The sequence below is a fragment of the Topomyia yanbarensis genome, chromosome 2, assembly GCF_030247195.1.
Source record: "Topomyia yanbarensis strain Yona2022 chromosome 2, ASM3024719v1, whole genome shotgun sequence".
Lineage (NCBI taxonomy): Eukaryota > Metazoa > Arthropoda > Insecta > Diptera > Culicidae > Topomyia > Topomyia yanbarensis.
In genome coordinates, this window is record NC_080671.1 from 137224298 (window position 1) to 137240924 (window position 16627).

A 16627-nucleotide genomic window follows, 5' to 3' on the forward strand; every position below is an offset into this window, starting at 1 on the left:
AAAAAAAAATCCCTTATTTTTAATCATTTATCTGCTCCGTGTTGCAAATCATACATATTTTGCAGTTTTTCTGATGTGAAAAAATCTCAGAAATCGAACGGAGCCTTTTTGACCTTTGTCTGAATACGAGAAGTTGGGGTTATGGGGCCTTTTGTCATTCATATTAAATTTTATCATGAATATATATCACATATATTATTTTCTCGTGCATATATCTCTATTATTCTTCACTCAATTTTAATAAACTGTACCTTGTTGAACGATTAAAATCATTAGGAACAAAATAAAATAGATTCGTTACCGGTAAAACTCAGAAACATCAAATTTTCTGACATTTAGTCTCGATTTCACTTTTTTATTTATCATTAAATCACACATTTTAACTCCATTTAACAATAAATTATTATTTATTTTACTACTTTTAGTGTAAGGTACGCTTAGAGATCACATGAGAAAAGTTTTATTCCTGTAAATTGTGAAGTTTATTTAGGCATTTGAGTAATTTATGTTGTTTCTGCATACGTTATATGATAGGATGCGCTTTTCCATATTTTGAACATCTTGCGGCAATATAAATGAAACTAGAGTTTCTACATGACGGCACATAGATGTCCGCAACATAAAATAACCTCATCCCAGTGAATTACATCCGGAATGACTTTAAGAATATGGGCTGATTTTTGTTGGAATTCCAACCAAATGCAGCAACCCATCCTGAATGAATCGGTTTTCGAATCGGTTGTTACATTTGCGCTTAAATTCTAAAAGAAAACATTGCAATTGCGATGAGTAGGGAATCTGCTGTCAAAACGTGTGAAACAGAGAGTTACGAGAGAAAGAGTTTCAAGTGTTCTTGGTGGAAACTAATGGATAAAATGTATGGACGCAAATAGTTTTTCTAGATTTTATTTGAAAATTTTCAAGTATTGGAATAAACTTCTACAAACTGTTTCCATATTTTTTCTGCATTTTACAACTACAATATGATAGTTTCTCCAAAATCCCAAGTTTTAATATCTTTCCCATACATTTAAAGACATTATACAAGCGAGCCACAACATAGCTCCTACGTCACACACTCCCCTCTCCCCTGTCTAACCATATATCTGACATGAGCTAATATAAAAATAAGTTTTTCAACACACTGACCTTGCCGGTGTGCCACGAAACTGCTACTTGATGAAACTAGAACATTTTCCTATATAATAAACTCGAGTTTTTGACGGAATGCTCTCTGCAGTTCTTATTTTGTGCGAAAATATCACCCCTCTTCACTTGGAGTTTCTTTTCGAAACACTTATTTTTCTTCTTCCCATTGTTATTACACTTTTTCAAATTCACTTTACTTCACACCACTGCACAAAACACCCGCGAAACTTTAATCGTTTACATACAAAACTTCAAACTTTCTGCCACTGTGCAGATGACCGAAAGAAAATGTCCGAAAACTCTCATTTGTGCGTTTGAATTTTCACATCGAATTCCATTTTTCCTCAATATTAACAAGCGAGTCGGTGCCTAGCAACAAGCGTGCGTTCCTGGCTTCCACATATCTTTTGATTAACTAAAAAGAACTCATTTTTGGTTTCGATTGCTTACGGGTTGCATTTTCTGTCCCAATCAAGTTAGGTTAATTAGAAAATTACGTTTAACCAGCGTTCTTGTAGGTACACTTATGAATTTATATTTTCAGATCCATCATCAAATTAATTTTTTTTTTTAATTTGTTATATTCATACAATGTTCCAAAATGGTAGTTCAGTTAATGTTCAGTATATGATTTTTTGGTGCATATCAGCCCTACGATAAGTCCCATAGTCCGCAGTGCTTCTAATTGCCTAAATAAACTTCACAATTTTATGAGCTCTAAATGTGTAATATTCTGCCAAATGCGACACAGGAGAATTGTCCTATGTTAGCAAGTAACGGGATAGTTTTTTTTTCGAAGGATAGTGATGCTCAACTACATTTCACGCCAGATTCATAATTCTGTTACTCTATGTCATTTCTCGTTTCTACGAAGCACACGGCACACAAAAAGCCAGAATACGAGCAGATACGTGTTCTTCTAACTTCGTGTTCGTGTTCTCGGCGAGCACCCGGTAACTATTAACGAGAACACGTTCTTCGAGCACGCGGTACACTAGTCTTCGAAGAACAGGTACACTTGCGTGCTTGTACAAAGAACAGCACGCGTGCTTGACGAGAACAGGAACGCGTTCTAGAACGTGTTCTATGACATCATTGTTTTACAAAGTATATTCTATCTTTGCTACTTATACTTACGGTCGCTCATATAGTAAATCAACTAAAACTATATCTGACTTTTAAAATACACTCATTGAGGTCTCGCATATTTTTTACACTACCGCCCTCCACACAAGCTCCGAAGGCGTTTATTTTCGTTTAATATCCACGTACAAATGAATCGCTTACCTCAAAATTCAAACTTCTATAGGTGTCATACCAACGCGGACGGAAAAATAGTTGATACAATTGAGTTCACAAGATAAGAACGAATGTTTTCGACATCTATAGTTTGGATCGACTCACATTATGATTTGTGTGGTTTCATACAATGGAATGTATTACATTTTTTACTTCAATTTACGAGGCACTTGATAAATAGTCACTTTTAGATGAACTAAAAGCTCTTTATTTTATGAGTATTGAGAAAATTAAGTTCAATCATAGATAACATACGATGAGGCTTGTATTCGAAATATATTTAGACATCAGCAACTGCCAATTCAAATGAGATAGGCAAATAAAACACATTAAGTAAACATTTGTAGGTGGCGCAGCACTCGACCACTGTGCTGCTGAAATGGGATTGTCAATTTTCAAGTAGCAACCAGTTGAGTAGACCTTGAGCTTGTGCGACCACCCCTGGCTGCTACTCTTGTCATCGATCTGGACTAGCTGAAATTGTACAGGGAATAAGTAGATAATTATGCTCTTGTGAATAGCGAAACCATCTTTCAATGTGCAACTAACTCGTGGTAATCCTAATGTGTTTATTGATCAATACGGGCGCCGGCCATGCCCGAATGTAGATCGCGGAAGGAAAGCGAAGGAATGGTTAGTCCGACACTTGCTTTTGATAGGAGCCGTATATACTATTTGTTAGTAAATATAGAAAAAGTTGGATTCTACTTCTTTTTTACCGACCCCAGAGAGGTGACTCCACTATCTAGGCTAGAGATATCGATCCATCAACTCATGGGACTGGGGACCAACGGTTTTGCTTCCCTTCCGAAGGAAGACGTGACCACAGATTTTTTCACCTCAGAAAAATCTCAACGACCTCGGCTGGAATTGAACCCAGGCAAACTGGAATCAGTGGCGGTCACGCTGACCGCTCAGCAACCGTCACAAGTAGCAACCAGTTGAGTAAATTCCAATAATGGATCAGTGAGGTAAAACGATTTGAAGTTTTACACAAGGTTCTGATATATGTGGATGTAATCTAATCGTCTGTTATCTGTGGGTCAATGTTTCATGCAGTACTCAGCTCAATTCGTTTATTTTATTCAATCATTTTTCTCAAAGCACTGATCCCAAAAATGATCCATAGTATGATAAAGATGTTGTTGTACACCAGTAAGTCCATGGGCCTCATCAGGATAACTCTGAAAAATATAATCAACCTGATAAAATAAATTATACACGTAGCAATTACTAACCATTTGTTCGAATTCAATATTTTCGTCCACCAATGCACGTACAAATACCATCGAGTTTTGGTAGTGCACATTATCATCGGCATTTCCATGGATCAACAAAAACAGATGATTCTTTATTCCGTTCACATATCGACTGACGTCTCCTCTATCATATCCAACTTGGTTGTCTTCCGCCGTTGGAAGTCCCATGTATCGTTCCGTATAGATGGAATCTAAAATATTAGAATACTAGTTCATCAAGCATTATTCGTTGAAGATTCTCTACGAGATCTCTCACCGTAGAACATCCACGATGTGACCGGAGCAACAGATATTCCACATTTGAACGTCTGTTCGGTATCCTTTTCTAGTGTCATCGAAGTAACATATCCTCCGTAACTCCAACCCCAAATACCAGTACGATTCCGATCAATAAAATTATAATTATTTTGAAGATACTGCGTCACCTTAATTTGATCCTCGATTTCAAATGTCCCCAAACGATCGTTGATAGTGAATAGAAAGTTGTAACCCTGATTACCAGTTCCACGGCCATCAATTTGACAATAGATAGTTTTCTTCGTTGTAGTCAAATAATCGCCGAATCCAATGCCAAAACTGTCGATAACTCGTACTGAATTGGGTCCTCCATATACCTGAACAATCATCGAATACTGCTTTTTGTTATTTTGAAGATTTTCAAAATCAATCTCCGGAGGAAGATACAAGCGGACAGATGCTTTGTATCCGCTGTTTCCCACTGGTACCTTAAGGTACCGGATCTTGGTCATTTTGTAACCACTCAGCTTTTCTCTAAGATCCTTATTCACCTGCCAATCCATTATTGGTTGCAATCCTTCCGTTCGAAAAATCTGTGTATACGAAGGTGTAGGCCCAGAACAAGTTGCAGCAAAATATGTGAAATCAGGACTTAGAGTAATGCTGGCGTAATTGCATGGAGTGTCATCCTGAAGTTCATCCTTTAGCAGCGAACACGTTATACAATCTCCATCTCGATAAACCTGTCGGTGGTGGGGTGCATCAAATGCAACTGCTGTGTAGTAAAGGTTGTTCTTCGCTTCGTCGAACCCATTGATTGCCGTCACAGTGAATTGTTCGGGTGTTTTGTAAATTACCGAGCCAGCGGCAAGCTCCCAAACCCGTCGCCAACCATTGTTGTTACCCAGGAAAAAACATCGATCGCCAGATGTAGTACACTTTGGAGTATACAGATCGTACCATCCCGTTGGTTCATCTATCCTGGCAAGCTACGAAAAAATGAAGAAGCTATCCTTTACGATCTTTGTGAATGTATAATTCTAACCTCCGAACATTGTGAGGACTGCACATTACAACGCTGATAAGTTGCCACGTTTTGTCTTCGATTGGTCCAAATTATTCCTAAATCTTGACCAATCCAGTTGACGGTTCCTAGAATGTGATCATTTCCGACAATATCAGTTGGTGCGAGTACTTGCGTCCAAACACGTGGATTAGCTGTTAAATCCATTACCCTTAGATACACTTTTGGGTTGGTATTGTTGACTTTGGGGTACCTAATCGTGTATTCTTCGGGATACTGATGTTCAGGGTCTTCTGGGTCTCCATATATGTGATACGTGAACTCCTTCACCGCAGTGTCATCAAAACTGGCCATGGAAATGTGAGTTCCATCGTTCGAGAACCATAAAGTTGCGTCCGTTCCGAAAACTTCCTCTAATAAATCAGGAAGTTAAATACTTGGAGTAAGATCTATTAAAACACTTACCCTCGTAAACCCAATCGGGGACGCCATTATAGATGATTCCAGGGATACCATCCTGGGTTAAAGAGATTTCAATATTGCTTAGCAGATCCGGCCTATAGTAGGCGTTGTTGTCCTTCACGTAGACCAATGTTTGGCCAGTTGGAGAGAGAACACAAATGGACACTTCTTCCCCATTGGCGACTTCATATGCAATTCTGAAATGATAAGCATGCCATAGGATAAGTGTTTTTTTGCGGAAAATACGAATCACCAACCCAGTCACAGTGTCTAGTACAGTATATTTCGAGAGTGTCGAATGACGGAAAACTGTTCTAATAGCGTAGCGAATTAACACCTTTTTAAAATCAGGCTTTATAAATTGAACAGATGCACCAGGCCAGATAGCCTAAAAATGTTAACGGACAGTTAATCTATGAAACACAAAGAACGTAATAAAAATCACCAAATCTTTGGATTCCAATAGAACACTTTCTGTTTTGTCTTCCACGTTGAATCTGACGTAATTATTATCATCATTCCGATATAACAACTCGTTACCTGTGAAATAGAATGTCTGTTACCATTGACCCTTTCTCATCGATTTGATTATGTATTAAACCTGTTATCCAACTAGCGCCAAACTCTTTCTGCGAAAATCTATTCGGAATAATCTCATCTAACGGAAAATCCTTCAATTCTCCTTGTTTAGAATCTGTTGGAGCTGCTCCTGCAGAGATCAAAACAATTCCGAGGATGAGCAATTCGATCATCATTTTCTTCAAAACCATCAAACAGACACGAGCTCGTGATTTGTGACCTCTCTGCAATTGGGTTCACAGCGGATAATAGACTAATAATGATACTTTCGTATACTATTGATTGAGTACCCAAATTGACCGACCATAGGCTGTTTGTGTTATCTCAAAGCAGGTACGAACGAGAGATATTGTTTCTAAGCTTCAAGAGATAATGTCAATCGAAACACAACGAGAGATAAAGCCAATCGATGGCAATTGAAAAGTGGCAAATGAGTTCGGTTAAGACTAGAACAATGTATTGGTAGTCGATCTTCTTTCCACCAGTCAACTGCAGGGGAAACTATGTCGAGAAATTAAATGAGCGCTTCGGGAAATAGCCGTAAATGCGATGTATCATGCTGTGAAATTGTAGGCGTTCTTATCAGAACTTGACGAATTTTATTAGGTTTGAAGGGCAATTAAGTAAAGAACTAGCCCAGGGTAATTGTGCCGCTTTTAATCCGATGTTGCACTGTTTCGCTGAAAACCAGTTTTCGGTTTGCTGGTGACCAGTTAGCCGGAAACCAGTTTTCAACGAAAACCGGTTTTCATCTATGTGAAGAAATTAGCCGTTAGTGTCTGGCCTCCCGCATAGTTAGAAACCATTTGTGACATAGTCCGAACAATAAACCTATGTTATGGGATATAGTAACCATTAGAGTTGATACTTTTGTATTGTTCCTACAATTTGAACTTTGATTTTATTCAATGAATATAACAATAGTTCTACAATATCCCCAATAGTAACGACGAATTGAATCGTTAATTTATAGAAGAACAATAGGGGAGACTGAGGAGACTTGATCCCCGGGGAGACTTGATCCCATCATTGTAACTCAAAGGCGGATCAGAATACTTTAATCGAATATACTATAAAGTTGCGTAGTTTTATCTAAACATAAATTTCATTAACACAGAAAAAAGAAATTGGACTTTTGTGTAACCGAATTTTTACCGATTTAAAAATGTCTCAGAAGAACTGAAGAAGATTTATTTTTCAAATTTTCAAACTTTTATAAAATTGATAAAATCACCCACTACATACTCTACTTTCGCATACAGAATTACAGGAGAATGTCAATTATATGAATACGTTATGATTGAGCTGATTCTTTTGTTCGACTATATTTTTACTAAAGTTTGCTGAAATAGATGCTATGGGTTCACTTGATCCCTTCAAATTCGTGGAGATTTGATCCCCTTCGCCATACTTCATACACACCACTGAAAATAACCAAATTCACACCAGAACAATTGAAGTCATTGTTGTCATAAAAAAATGTCAAAAATGAACGCTTCATCGTAAAGAAACATAACTGTAATGGTTTACTACAGTATACGTAGCAACCATGCATCCCACCCAAGTAACCAATAAGCATTATAACGTAGCCTAATATCTGCTTTAGATCCACATATAAAGCTGTCCTAAAAAGCCGTGAAGCCCTAAATACTTATTTAATGCCGATATTATGCTAGAAAAGGCGAAATATAGTGCTATTACTGTGCGGAGATTGACAGCTCGTTTCTGCAGTACTAATGCTATTATATAGCAAAAGCGTACAAATGTCAAATTTGAAAGCCTTATATTGGCACTACTAATGCTATTAAAAAGCTTCAGTTGGTTGTCATTGTCCGCCATGGTTTTAAAACCATTTCTTATGTTTCCTTTCGGTATGATGAGCAAAAAGGAAAAATTTTAAAATAAAATATTCTGTTTAAAACCGTAATTGACTCTGTTCTAATACATTGTAATGAATATCCTTAATGGGTTTTCGTTCTCACATGATATGAATGTTTACGAAAATTACCTTTAGTAAGTCTCGAACTGAGGTACCTTGCCTCGTCCTTCACGGTAAGTGCGCTGCCTTTGCTTCCTGGACTATATTGCATATGTTCGATTGAAATGAAATATGCCGAATATAATCTTCAAGAAGAGTTGCATAACAAATAAACCTACAGCATTACAATAGCATTATATCAGCTTTTTATATGCTCTATAATGGCATTAAATGCACTTGTAAAGCTTACATGCTTTAAAGATCCTTGAAGCATGTACGCGTTATATCAGCTTTATATACGCATATAGAGCAAGCTATAATGCTATATGTCGGCTGTGCATTATTGATGCTAATAAAGAGCTTTATTGCGTTGTTAATGCTGTAATGGGGTTTCAATGCAACATTAGTGCAAATGTATAGCCAATATAGTGCAATGGCTTAATGCTTATGGTTACTTGGGCACATTTGACGTTCCTCAACCATAATAAAGACAGCTTTCAAATAATTGCACGGAGATTTGGGGAATTCGTAAAAAAAATCAGGTGAGAGATGCGTAATATGTAGTAACAAAAATAACAATATCTAATCATAACAATTTAATCAATACTACAATCCATTTATAAAATTGAATGGGGTAATGTACCCGTTTTTGTCCTATTAAGAAGGGTACCACATTATTACTACAATAATTTTATTATTTCAGCTTCATTGATTTATTATTAAGGTCCATTTTTTATTTCGATTGAAGAGGTCATTCAGGGCCCAGATAAGCTGAAATTCCGTTCCGATTCCGTTCCGTTTTGACGTTTTGGATCGCAGTGGAACTTATGTTCAACCCTGTGCATATGTCTAAACCAGAGCAAAACAAATCGATCATCTCTTTTTCTCCTATCAATTTTTCTTTCGTGTGTCATCATACGTTGCGTTACCAGTCAGAAAGAGATAAAAAACTTTGTTTACATATAGTATTAAAAGCAGCAAACGAAAATTTCAATCACATTTTAAATCTTTCTGCAATTAAAAATATATATTAGCAAAAGTTTTTCACTACAATCGGAGCATAAAAAAGTTCCGGAAGTGCTTGTGGAGTTTTGTTGTTGTTTTTCCGAATAGTAAGCTAGCGAGAGTGGATATTTTTTAACACCATGTCAACAAAAATGACAAATTGTTGATGAGCGATGTACGGTTGAAATAATGCCTGATGATAAATTCTATTCTATTGCGAACAATAAATCACCTTTGTGATGTGTAATTATAATGTGTAATTCGATTAATCCAAATCAGATTAGAAACTAGTGTAGGAAGATCTTGTGTAGTGTTTTAAGAAGCCAATAAGAAGATCATGTAGTGAGAAGACTTCACCCCGGAAGCTTAAACAAGGTTCCCACTGATAGTGATTCCATTGTACTGAAGATATAATACTTTTTCATTTGTAAACTCATTCATATCGTTTTTCATTAAAAAACACCGAGGCGGTGGATTGCCTTGGTGTTTCACTTTCTAGCAGAAGTGGGAATGAAACACGTCCAGTGGCCTGCTCTTCTGCTAGAAAGTGCAACTCGAGAGCAATCCACCGCCCCGGGGTTTTTCAATAAATTCAGTTTGATATTTGTTTCTTTTCTGTACTCTTTCAGTTGAAGGCTCTTTTGTATGGCAATACAAATTACGAAATTACAACGAGTGAAACGTGTTAGCATCTTTGATACACAGCTGCTATTTGGACCAGCGATCATGCAGTTTTAAAGTCTACACGTGGAAATGGATACCCTCGATACGAGATTTCAACGTGCCATAATGCGATTTGGAGCTGGCTGATAACTATTCGACTAAAACTATATAAGGAATAGACAAACGAATGAAATATCACCACACGCTGTTTTTACTAAAGATTATGAATGAAAGAAAGCCAAATTCCTTTCTTTTCTCTATAGAATGTCATTACGATTCAGTTTATTCTTCGTATATCGCTTTTGGCTCCCAGAGTATGCACGTCTAATTTTAAGAGAGTTTTAAACTGCTGAATTGTTCCAAAGCAAGAGGGCAAACTTTTATAACTTAACTGGATATTTTCTTTCGATACATAAAGCAATTTACTTTAGAAACATAATTTATTCATTCGCAATATATTTGTCCATGTTTCTGTAAGAGTTATAATTCACTTCGATCGGGTGAAATTGCATAAATATTCTATCTTAGACTCTCGAGAATCGTGCCTCCCACTGAGAGGGTTACATCTCTTTATATCATCGTAGCCTATCTATTTATTGTACCTAACCGAACACATCGTGCTGTTCAAATTATGGGATAAAAAATTGGTATCCCTACTTCGCACAAAATCTCTACCTCTTCCAGTATATTCATCGGAACATAGTGTAGCACCCTAATAGTTTGAGAAAAATTAAATCATGTACCCTATATGTTGAACTGTTTCAATCTGGAGCCCTTTTATTCGGTTTGCCTTCGAGTCACCAACATCGGCAGGAAGCACCACATTTCCACCAAGAATCCACTAAATAATGTTACGACATTGCACCGATTATTTAAAGCGGCTGTCTGCCAATAGAAGATTGGGAACATGAGAAAAACTATACGCAGTGAATCATTCGATTAGTTATTTTGTCTCATTGACTATATTATTCTACATCGCATGGTGCAAACCCCAACGATTCATAGAACGGTGGTGTGTTGCTCTAAATCATAATGTCCCGCTGTTCTGTTTAGTCACCCACTTGTTATGGTTGTCCTCAAGGCTCCTAATGGCACCTGTGAAATATCAAAGAAAATAATTATTGAAAGCTATTCAAATTGACTTGAAATAATCGTACATTGTACTCCCATCGCGTGGCGACACATGCTTTTTCACGAAAATTCAGCCAACGCTTATAAAAAAACATCCACACCCCTAGGGGGAAATCACTCTAAACGTTGGACTAAAATAAATTAGTGAACTTTTTTATTCCCAAAATAATCTCGACTAGTTTTAGCTAATCTTGAATAATCCTACCTATAGTTTTCAATAGTCTTGGTTTAGATAGCAGCTGTCACTTCGACCCATTACGCACTGCTGTTGTAAGGAATTCTCTTTCCGGAAGCAGCTGCCCTGGGGTTAATATTTTCTTCGGACCGAAGCAACATTGCTAACATCAATCTGATCAGTCTAATTCAAAATTGGAATCGATTTATCCTACACCAGATGCACTAAGAACTGTTGGAGGCTATGAAGAAGGAATGTTTTATCCCCCGCGATACGGTTAGTGGTATACGAAGAATCTACTATCCGTTTCACCCCGACCGTTCGTTTCGGGGGGCGTAGATGCACATGCAACACCCGGAAGAATGTCAGGAATGCTTGGACAGCGAAGTTCAATAGTATGACGCTAACTATGAAAAGTTACAATTCTTAGTGGTAAGTTGGGTGGTTTCTTTAAGATAATTTTTTTTTGAATTTAATATAATCTCGTTAGATTACCATCCGACGTTGGCAGCCGAAACTGATATCTATGCTGAGATGATAAAAGAAGCATAACCTACTCGTAGTAACAAGGATGAAACGGAAATCAATCCCCTGTTCGGCACTCAACAAACGTTGCCAGTAAGTACTCTTATCCATTACACTTGCCGGAAAGTGAACGGCCGCTGAAATTCAACCAACGGTGATGGATAATAATAATTGAATATTGATCCAATTTTTCTCACCACCTCCAGACGATCTCAACACCTTGGAAAAGCGTGGCGATGACGAGTTCGGTGATGGAACAGCCCTTCAAAACAATCCTACAAGCCATGAAGCACGCCGGTAAGGAACCTTTCCCAAGAATTTATGTAAACGCTAAGGATGCAAAATCAGAATCACCCTACGAACTAGTAGCCAAATCTCAGCTCAAGAAAATTCTTGAAAAGCGTTCTCAGCGATACCTTGTGTCAGAGGTTCCAGAAGGTAAGTCCGCTCCCGGTGGACATGAGCTGCACGTTGATTATTGGTAGCTAATTGGATTAGCTCCGGCCGGTGGGGCAGATTCTATTTTGAACGAGGATGCTCATCCTGATGTCTAGCTCGATAACAGACACATTATGATTAGAGGCGAAAATACTTCTAAGATGCTTAAGATGAGAGATGTCATTATGATGGTATTTAGGGAGCATTATCATGAACGTGGTTACACGGAGGTAACGCCGCCAACGCTGGTGCAAACACAAGTTGAAGGAGGGTCGACTCTGTTCAAACTGGACTATTTTAGGTAAATAAAAATTTTTCGCATTAGAAGTATTTGCTCAAACAATAAATACATTTTAGGGCAGAATCATTCCTGACGCAAAGCTCACAAAAATATATGGAAACCTGTTTGCCGGCATTGGGCGATATCGATTGTATTTCTCAAAGTTACCGTGCAGAGCAGAGTCTTGCTCGCCGTGATTTAGCAGAATACAGTTATATTGAGGGTGAATGTCCCTTTATTACTTTCAAAGAGCTACTTGATCGGCTGGAAGATTTGATAGTAGATGTTGTCGATCGAGTATTGAAATCTCTGTGGGGTCATCTTAACCCGAATTTTATGCCACCGAACTATGTCGATGCTATTGATTGGCTAAAGGAGAACAACGTCACCAAGAATGATGGAACTTTTTATGAGTTTGGCGATGATATTCCGGAGGGTCCGGAACGAAAAATGACGGAGCAAATAAACGAACCAATAATGCTGTGCCGGTTTCCCGCGAAAATTAAATCATTTTACATGTCTAGATGTGAAGACGGTCGCCGATTAATTGTCGGAGGTCGATTTCTCTGAACAGTATTACTAAAAAGCTAGAAATTGACACTTTTACTTTAAGAAAATAAAATATTGTCATTCTAATATTTGTATTATATCTAATAAAGCAACATACAGAGAGATGAGGGAATTTTATTAGGCACCTAAAAGCCCGTTGACATGAACGCGTATTTTCAGTTGCAGGCAATACTCTTATCACATATCCTTCGGGGTCGTTCCCATTAACCAAAGTACGGCACTCTCTGATTGAATTTGAACTTCCTGGCTAGAGTAAGTGTTCGAAGTGCTTACCAAACAGCCCGGTTGTCGAGGTTCCAGTGCAATCCACTAGTGCTACATACGGCCCGTTGTCCAATAGGAACAAGCGAACACCAGATACGTTCGTGTACCAACCGAGGGGAAATTTGAATTAAGTGGGTTCTCGCCGGTAGCAGCCAACTGAGAGTTACTGGATCGCAAGAATACAAATGCATTCGGTAGAATGTCACGGGCCAGGAACAAAGTATTAATGTTGGCCATGATTTGGTACAACCGGCCAGAACTTTCACACAACACCAGAATTCGACTTATTTCGCTATCGTAACTGGTGCTCTAAATCGCTTTGAGAGATTTTGTAAAATCTGTAGCATTTGGGTGTTTTGATTATCTGTTAAATAGACATCAGTAACGAGTGAAATTTTTTTTTTAATTTGTAATGTTCTTACAGGTTCTTACCTTGCAATTCAACCGCTTTCCTTAAGTCATGGATTCATCGGTGCAGGAATCGAAATCCCCCGTCACCGAACTGTTCTTCTGTGCCAATATTTTCCTTAAGAAATTCAACCCATCGATTCGTACCCCCGTCGACGGCAATACGGATTTTTGCTGGAATTTGACAAGCTCATCCCATATTCTATTATTCACACACCAATTAAACGAAAACAGTTGATAGTCTCGCCCAAAACAAGATATTAAATAAAAGATATTATCCAGTAGATCCAAAATCACGATAATGCATTTGACTTGATATATTGTTGTTGCCAACGAAAATTGTGTTTTTGGCTTACACATTTTTTCAAAAAAGCGCTCCAAAACAACATTCGCCCCCAGCGCACGCATACGAAAACTGAGAACCGCAAAATTTTGTGATATAAAACAGAGCTACATGACAGCCATGACAATGATATATACGCTTTTCATAATATTACCATAGCTGAGAAACAGCTGGGGTCCGAATTGGCCAGCGGTCCGATTCCCCCTAGATGTGCACACATGCACACACAGACATTGGCCGATCTCGACGAACTGAATCGAATGGATTATGACATTCGGCCCCCGAGTCTCAGTTGAAAAGTTGATTTGTGGAGTGATTGCATAGTATTTCTTTATATGCAAAAAGCACAAAGGTTTAGATCATTTCATGTGCGATCGCACTTTCCAACTCATAACTCCAGAACCAGATCCAAATAAAATTCAATAGCAGCCTATGGCTATGTTGCACCTTTCATTTGAGTATAACATTGTTTAAATCGGTCCAACCATCTCTGAGAAAAGTGACATTATTTGATACTCACATACATACACAAACTCAGCTGAGAGCCATCGAGCGCGTCCACGGGTGGCGGATGCAGGAACGACCTGTATCCAGTGTAGGTTAGTTGCGAATAGCCAAAATAAGCAACTCTGGATGAGCAACGCGTTCAGAGAGCAAATCAGGTGACATTTCGGGCGGTCGGGGTCGCTTTTAAACGTAATATGGTGTTGAGCAAATTCACCTGCTACAAGCAGCTGCGGCCGTGGTGTATCCGGCGAGTTGAAATCTCATTGCCGCACACTGGAAGCAGATGGACATTGACTCTTACCGTTTCGGTACGATTAAAATTCCCATGCAAGCGTAGAACCGGTGTAGCATTTCGTTCCGGAGCACGATCAGCGCGGAGTATAGCGGTTCGTGTTAACACACAAACGATAGATTTCAGCGGAATTGGTGTCGCTTCTGGTAGCGACTCAGTATCCCGTTTGGTACTTAATCGAGCGAGTCCGGTCGACTTTTTAGACAGCAGAAACAATTACACGTTGGTCGGTAGCCCAGTGGGGACGATACTGCAATAAACGGAAGTCAGTAATGATTTTTCATATTTATTCGCCATCGAACTTACCCGCACCGTTTGATGCATCTTCCCCCTCATTCGGTTTCGGTATGTTACAATTTCCCGTGCAAGCGTAGATCCGGTATAGCATCTTGTGCCGGACCACGATCAGCCCGGAGTATAGCGATTCGTTGTAAAGCACAATTGACACGATCGATCAGCAGAATTTGCGTTGGTTCCGGTAGTGATTCGCTATCCTCCGTTTGTTGCCTTTGAACGAGCGAATTGTTGGACAGCAGGAACAAATACACGTTGGTCACAAACTGTAAACAGAAATAAACAACATCAATTTTCTTCTTTAGTAGGTGAGGCAAAACAATGATTTTACTAAAGCACATGAGGCAAAATGATATATTTACTAGCAGGTGATGCAAAACGATATATCGATATTTCAGCATGAGAAACAGATGCAGATTAGAATATCGCGAATGTTTATATTGTTATATCCCTCAACTACTCACTGATACTATGCAGATCAAATTAACCAACAGAATGCACGATTGTTTGCTAGGAACGACTTTAATTTTACTATCTACAATTGGGAAAACTGCGACACAATAAGCCAATGATTAGAGTTTTAATATCTAATAAAAAGGTTTCAGATGAACTTGTCCGTTGCAAGTTATTCACAATGGTAGCCAATGAATAAATTTTGATACACATAAAAGCAGTCTATAATGCAATGAAACTTGACCACCACAAGAACTAGGTCATAACTGGAACACTACGCACTCGTTTTCAAAACAACTTATTTTCGTCGTCATTTTAATTACACATATATGTTGTCTTCAAATTGCATGTCTGTCCTTATACCAACTGAATAAACTTTTTTTTTCCTAAGATTTGGAACAACAGTGGTACAAAAAAGATTTAACATTAACTTTTTGTTTGTAACTATTTGAAATTTATCTAATAGCAATAATATAATATCAAATGTTTATATTCAGAGTAACAACAGTCAAAACAATGTTGACAGCTCTATGTGGAAGCTGTGGAACGAAATGTCAAATATTTGTGGAACGGAAGATTTTCTTCGAGTTTAACACAACCCTGATCACGAAACGGAATAGTTTTCATTCCGTTTTAGAGAGAGATAAAAATAGAAAAAAGGGCAGCCGGAAAAGGGATGCAAGAAAACGGAATTCCGTTTCTGAGCTTATCTGCACCCTCAGAGTCATTAACGTTAAGGTCATTCGCCTCTTATTAAGAGCCAATATAATAACAAAATTGTCTTGAGAATGGTGAAAATCTTCTGTTTGAGCGCAGCAAAATCTCTAATCGAGTACCCCCATTATCGCAATACCATTTGAGTCAATGCGTTGAGCAAAGATGGCAGACGCTGCTCTAACCAAAGGCTTCAGATGGGTAGGATGATAGTAGAAACAGGGCAAAAATAGGCTTATTACCCTACATGCTCTTTTAAACACGTTTTCATAAAGGAATCAAGTGTCCCCAAATTAGGGATCGAGTCTCCACTAATCTAAGAATTTTCCATTTTATTGTTGTTTTCTAGAAATGCCCATAGCTCATGTCCAGTATAATATTTCCATGTAATTTTTTATGATTATTAGTCATCCCTAGAAACAATGTAAAACTACAAAAAATGCATAGTTTTTTATCATTCCACGGAGTTGGACTGAAAAATAAAAAAAAGGGATCAAGTCTCCTCAGTCTCCCCTACGCCCAATTTGCATCCCAGTCGTGATTTCGCCCTTCAGCAACCACCATTTGCGGAAGGGCTA

At 38.2% G+C, this 16627-nt stretch overlaps 1 protein-coding gene, 1 long non-coding RNA gene and 2 pseudogenes across 3 annotated transcripts; 2 read left to right on the top strand and 2 right to left on the bottom strand.

The window, feature by feature from the left end:
- Positions 1–3497: 3497 nt before the first annotated feature.
- On the bottom strand, positions 3498–6359 carry LOC131681481 (venom dipeptidyl peptidase 4). Its single transcript, XM_058962293.1, has 8 exons — positions 6032–6359; positions 5876–5970; positions 5688–5818; positions 5434–5627; positions 4990–5381; positions 3964–4933; positions 3687–3898; positions 3498–3632 (listed from the first exon to the last, which is right to left on the bottom strand). Exons 1-8 carry the CDS (start codon positions 6198–6200, stop codon positions 3534–3536), a joined length of 2262 nt encoding a protein of 753 aa, XP_058818276.1. The 5' UTR covers positions 6201–6359; the 3' UTR covers positions 3498–3533.
- A 2351-nt stretch (positions 6360–8710) lies between these two features.
- LOC131681484 (uncharacterized) lies at positions 8711–9853 on the top strand. 2 transcript variants are annotated; one of them, XR_009303936.1, is made up of 2 exons: positions 8711–9391; positions 9622–9853. It is a non-coding gene; the product is annotated as an uncharacterized LOC131681484 (long non-coding RNA). The 2 variants fall into 2 exon arrangements; XR_009303935.1 differs by having other exon boundaries at positions 8711–9367.
- A 223-nt stretch (positions 9854–10076) lies between these two features.
- LOC131679794 (uncharacterized) lies at positions 10077–14976 on the bottom strand (annotated as a pseudogene).
- On the top strand, positions 11723–12774 carry LOC131681482 (asparagine--tRNA ligase, cytoplasmic-like; annotated as a pseudogene).
- Positions 14977–16627: the final 1651 nt, after the last annotated feature.

Bases quoted from the DNA above. Each gene is read 5' to 3' on its own strand.
- LOC131681481 (XM_058962293.1), bottom strand. From the start codon at position 6,200: ATGGTTTTGAAGAAAATGATGATCGAATTGCTCATCCTCGGAATTGTT. The intron at 3,899-3,963 runs GTGAGAGATCTC...CTAATATTTTAG, and splicing joins CACATCGTGGATGTTCTACG to ATTCCATCTATACGGAACGA. The intron at 3,633-3,686 runs GTTAGTAATTGC...TATATTTTTCAG, and splicing joins ATATTGAATTCGAACAAATG to AGTTATCCTGATGAGGCCCA.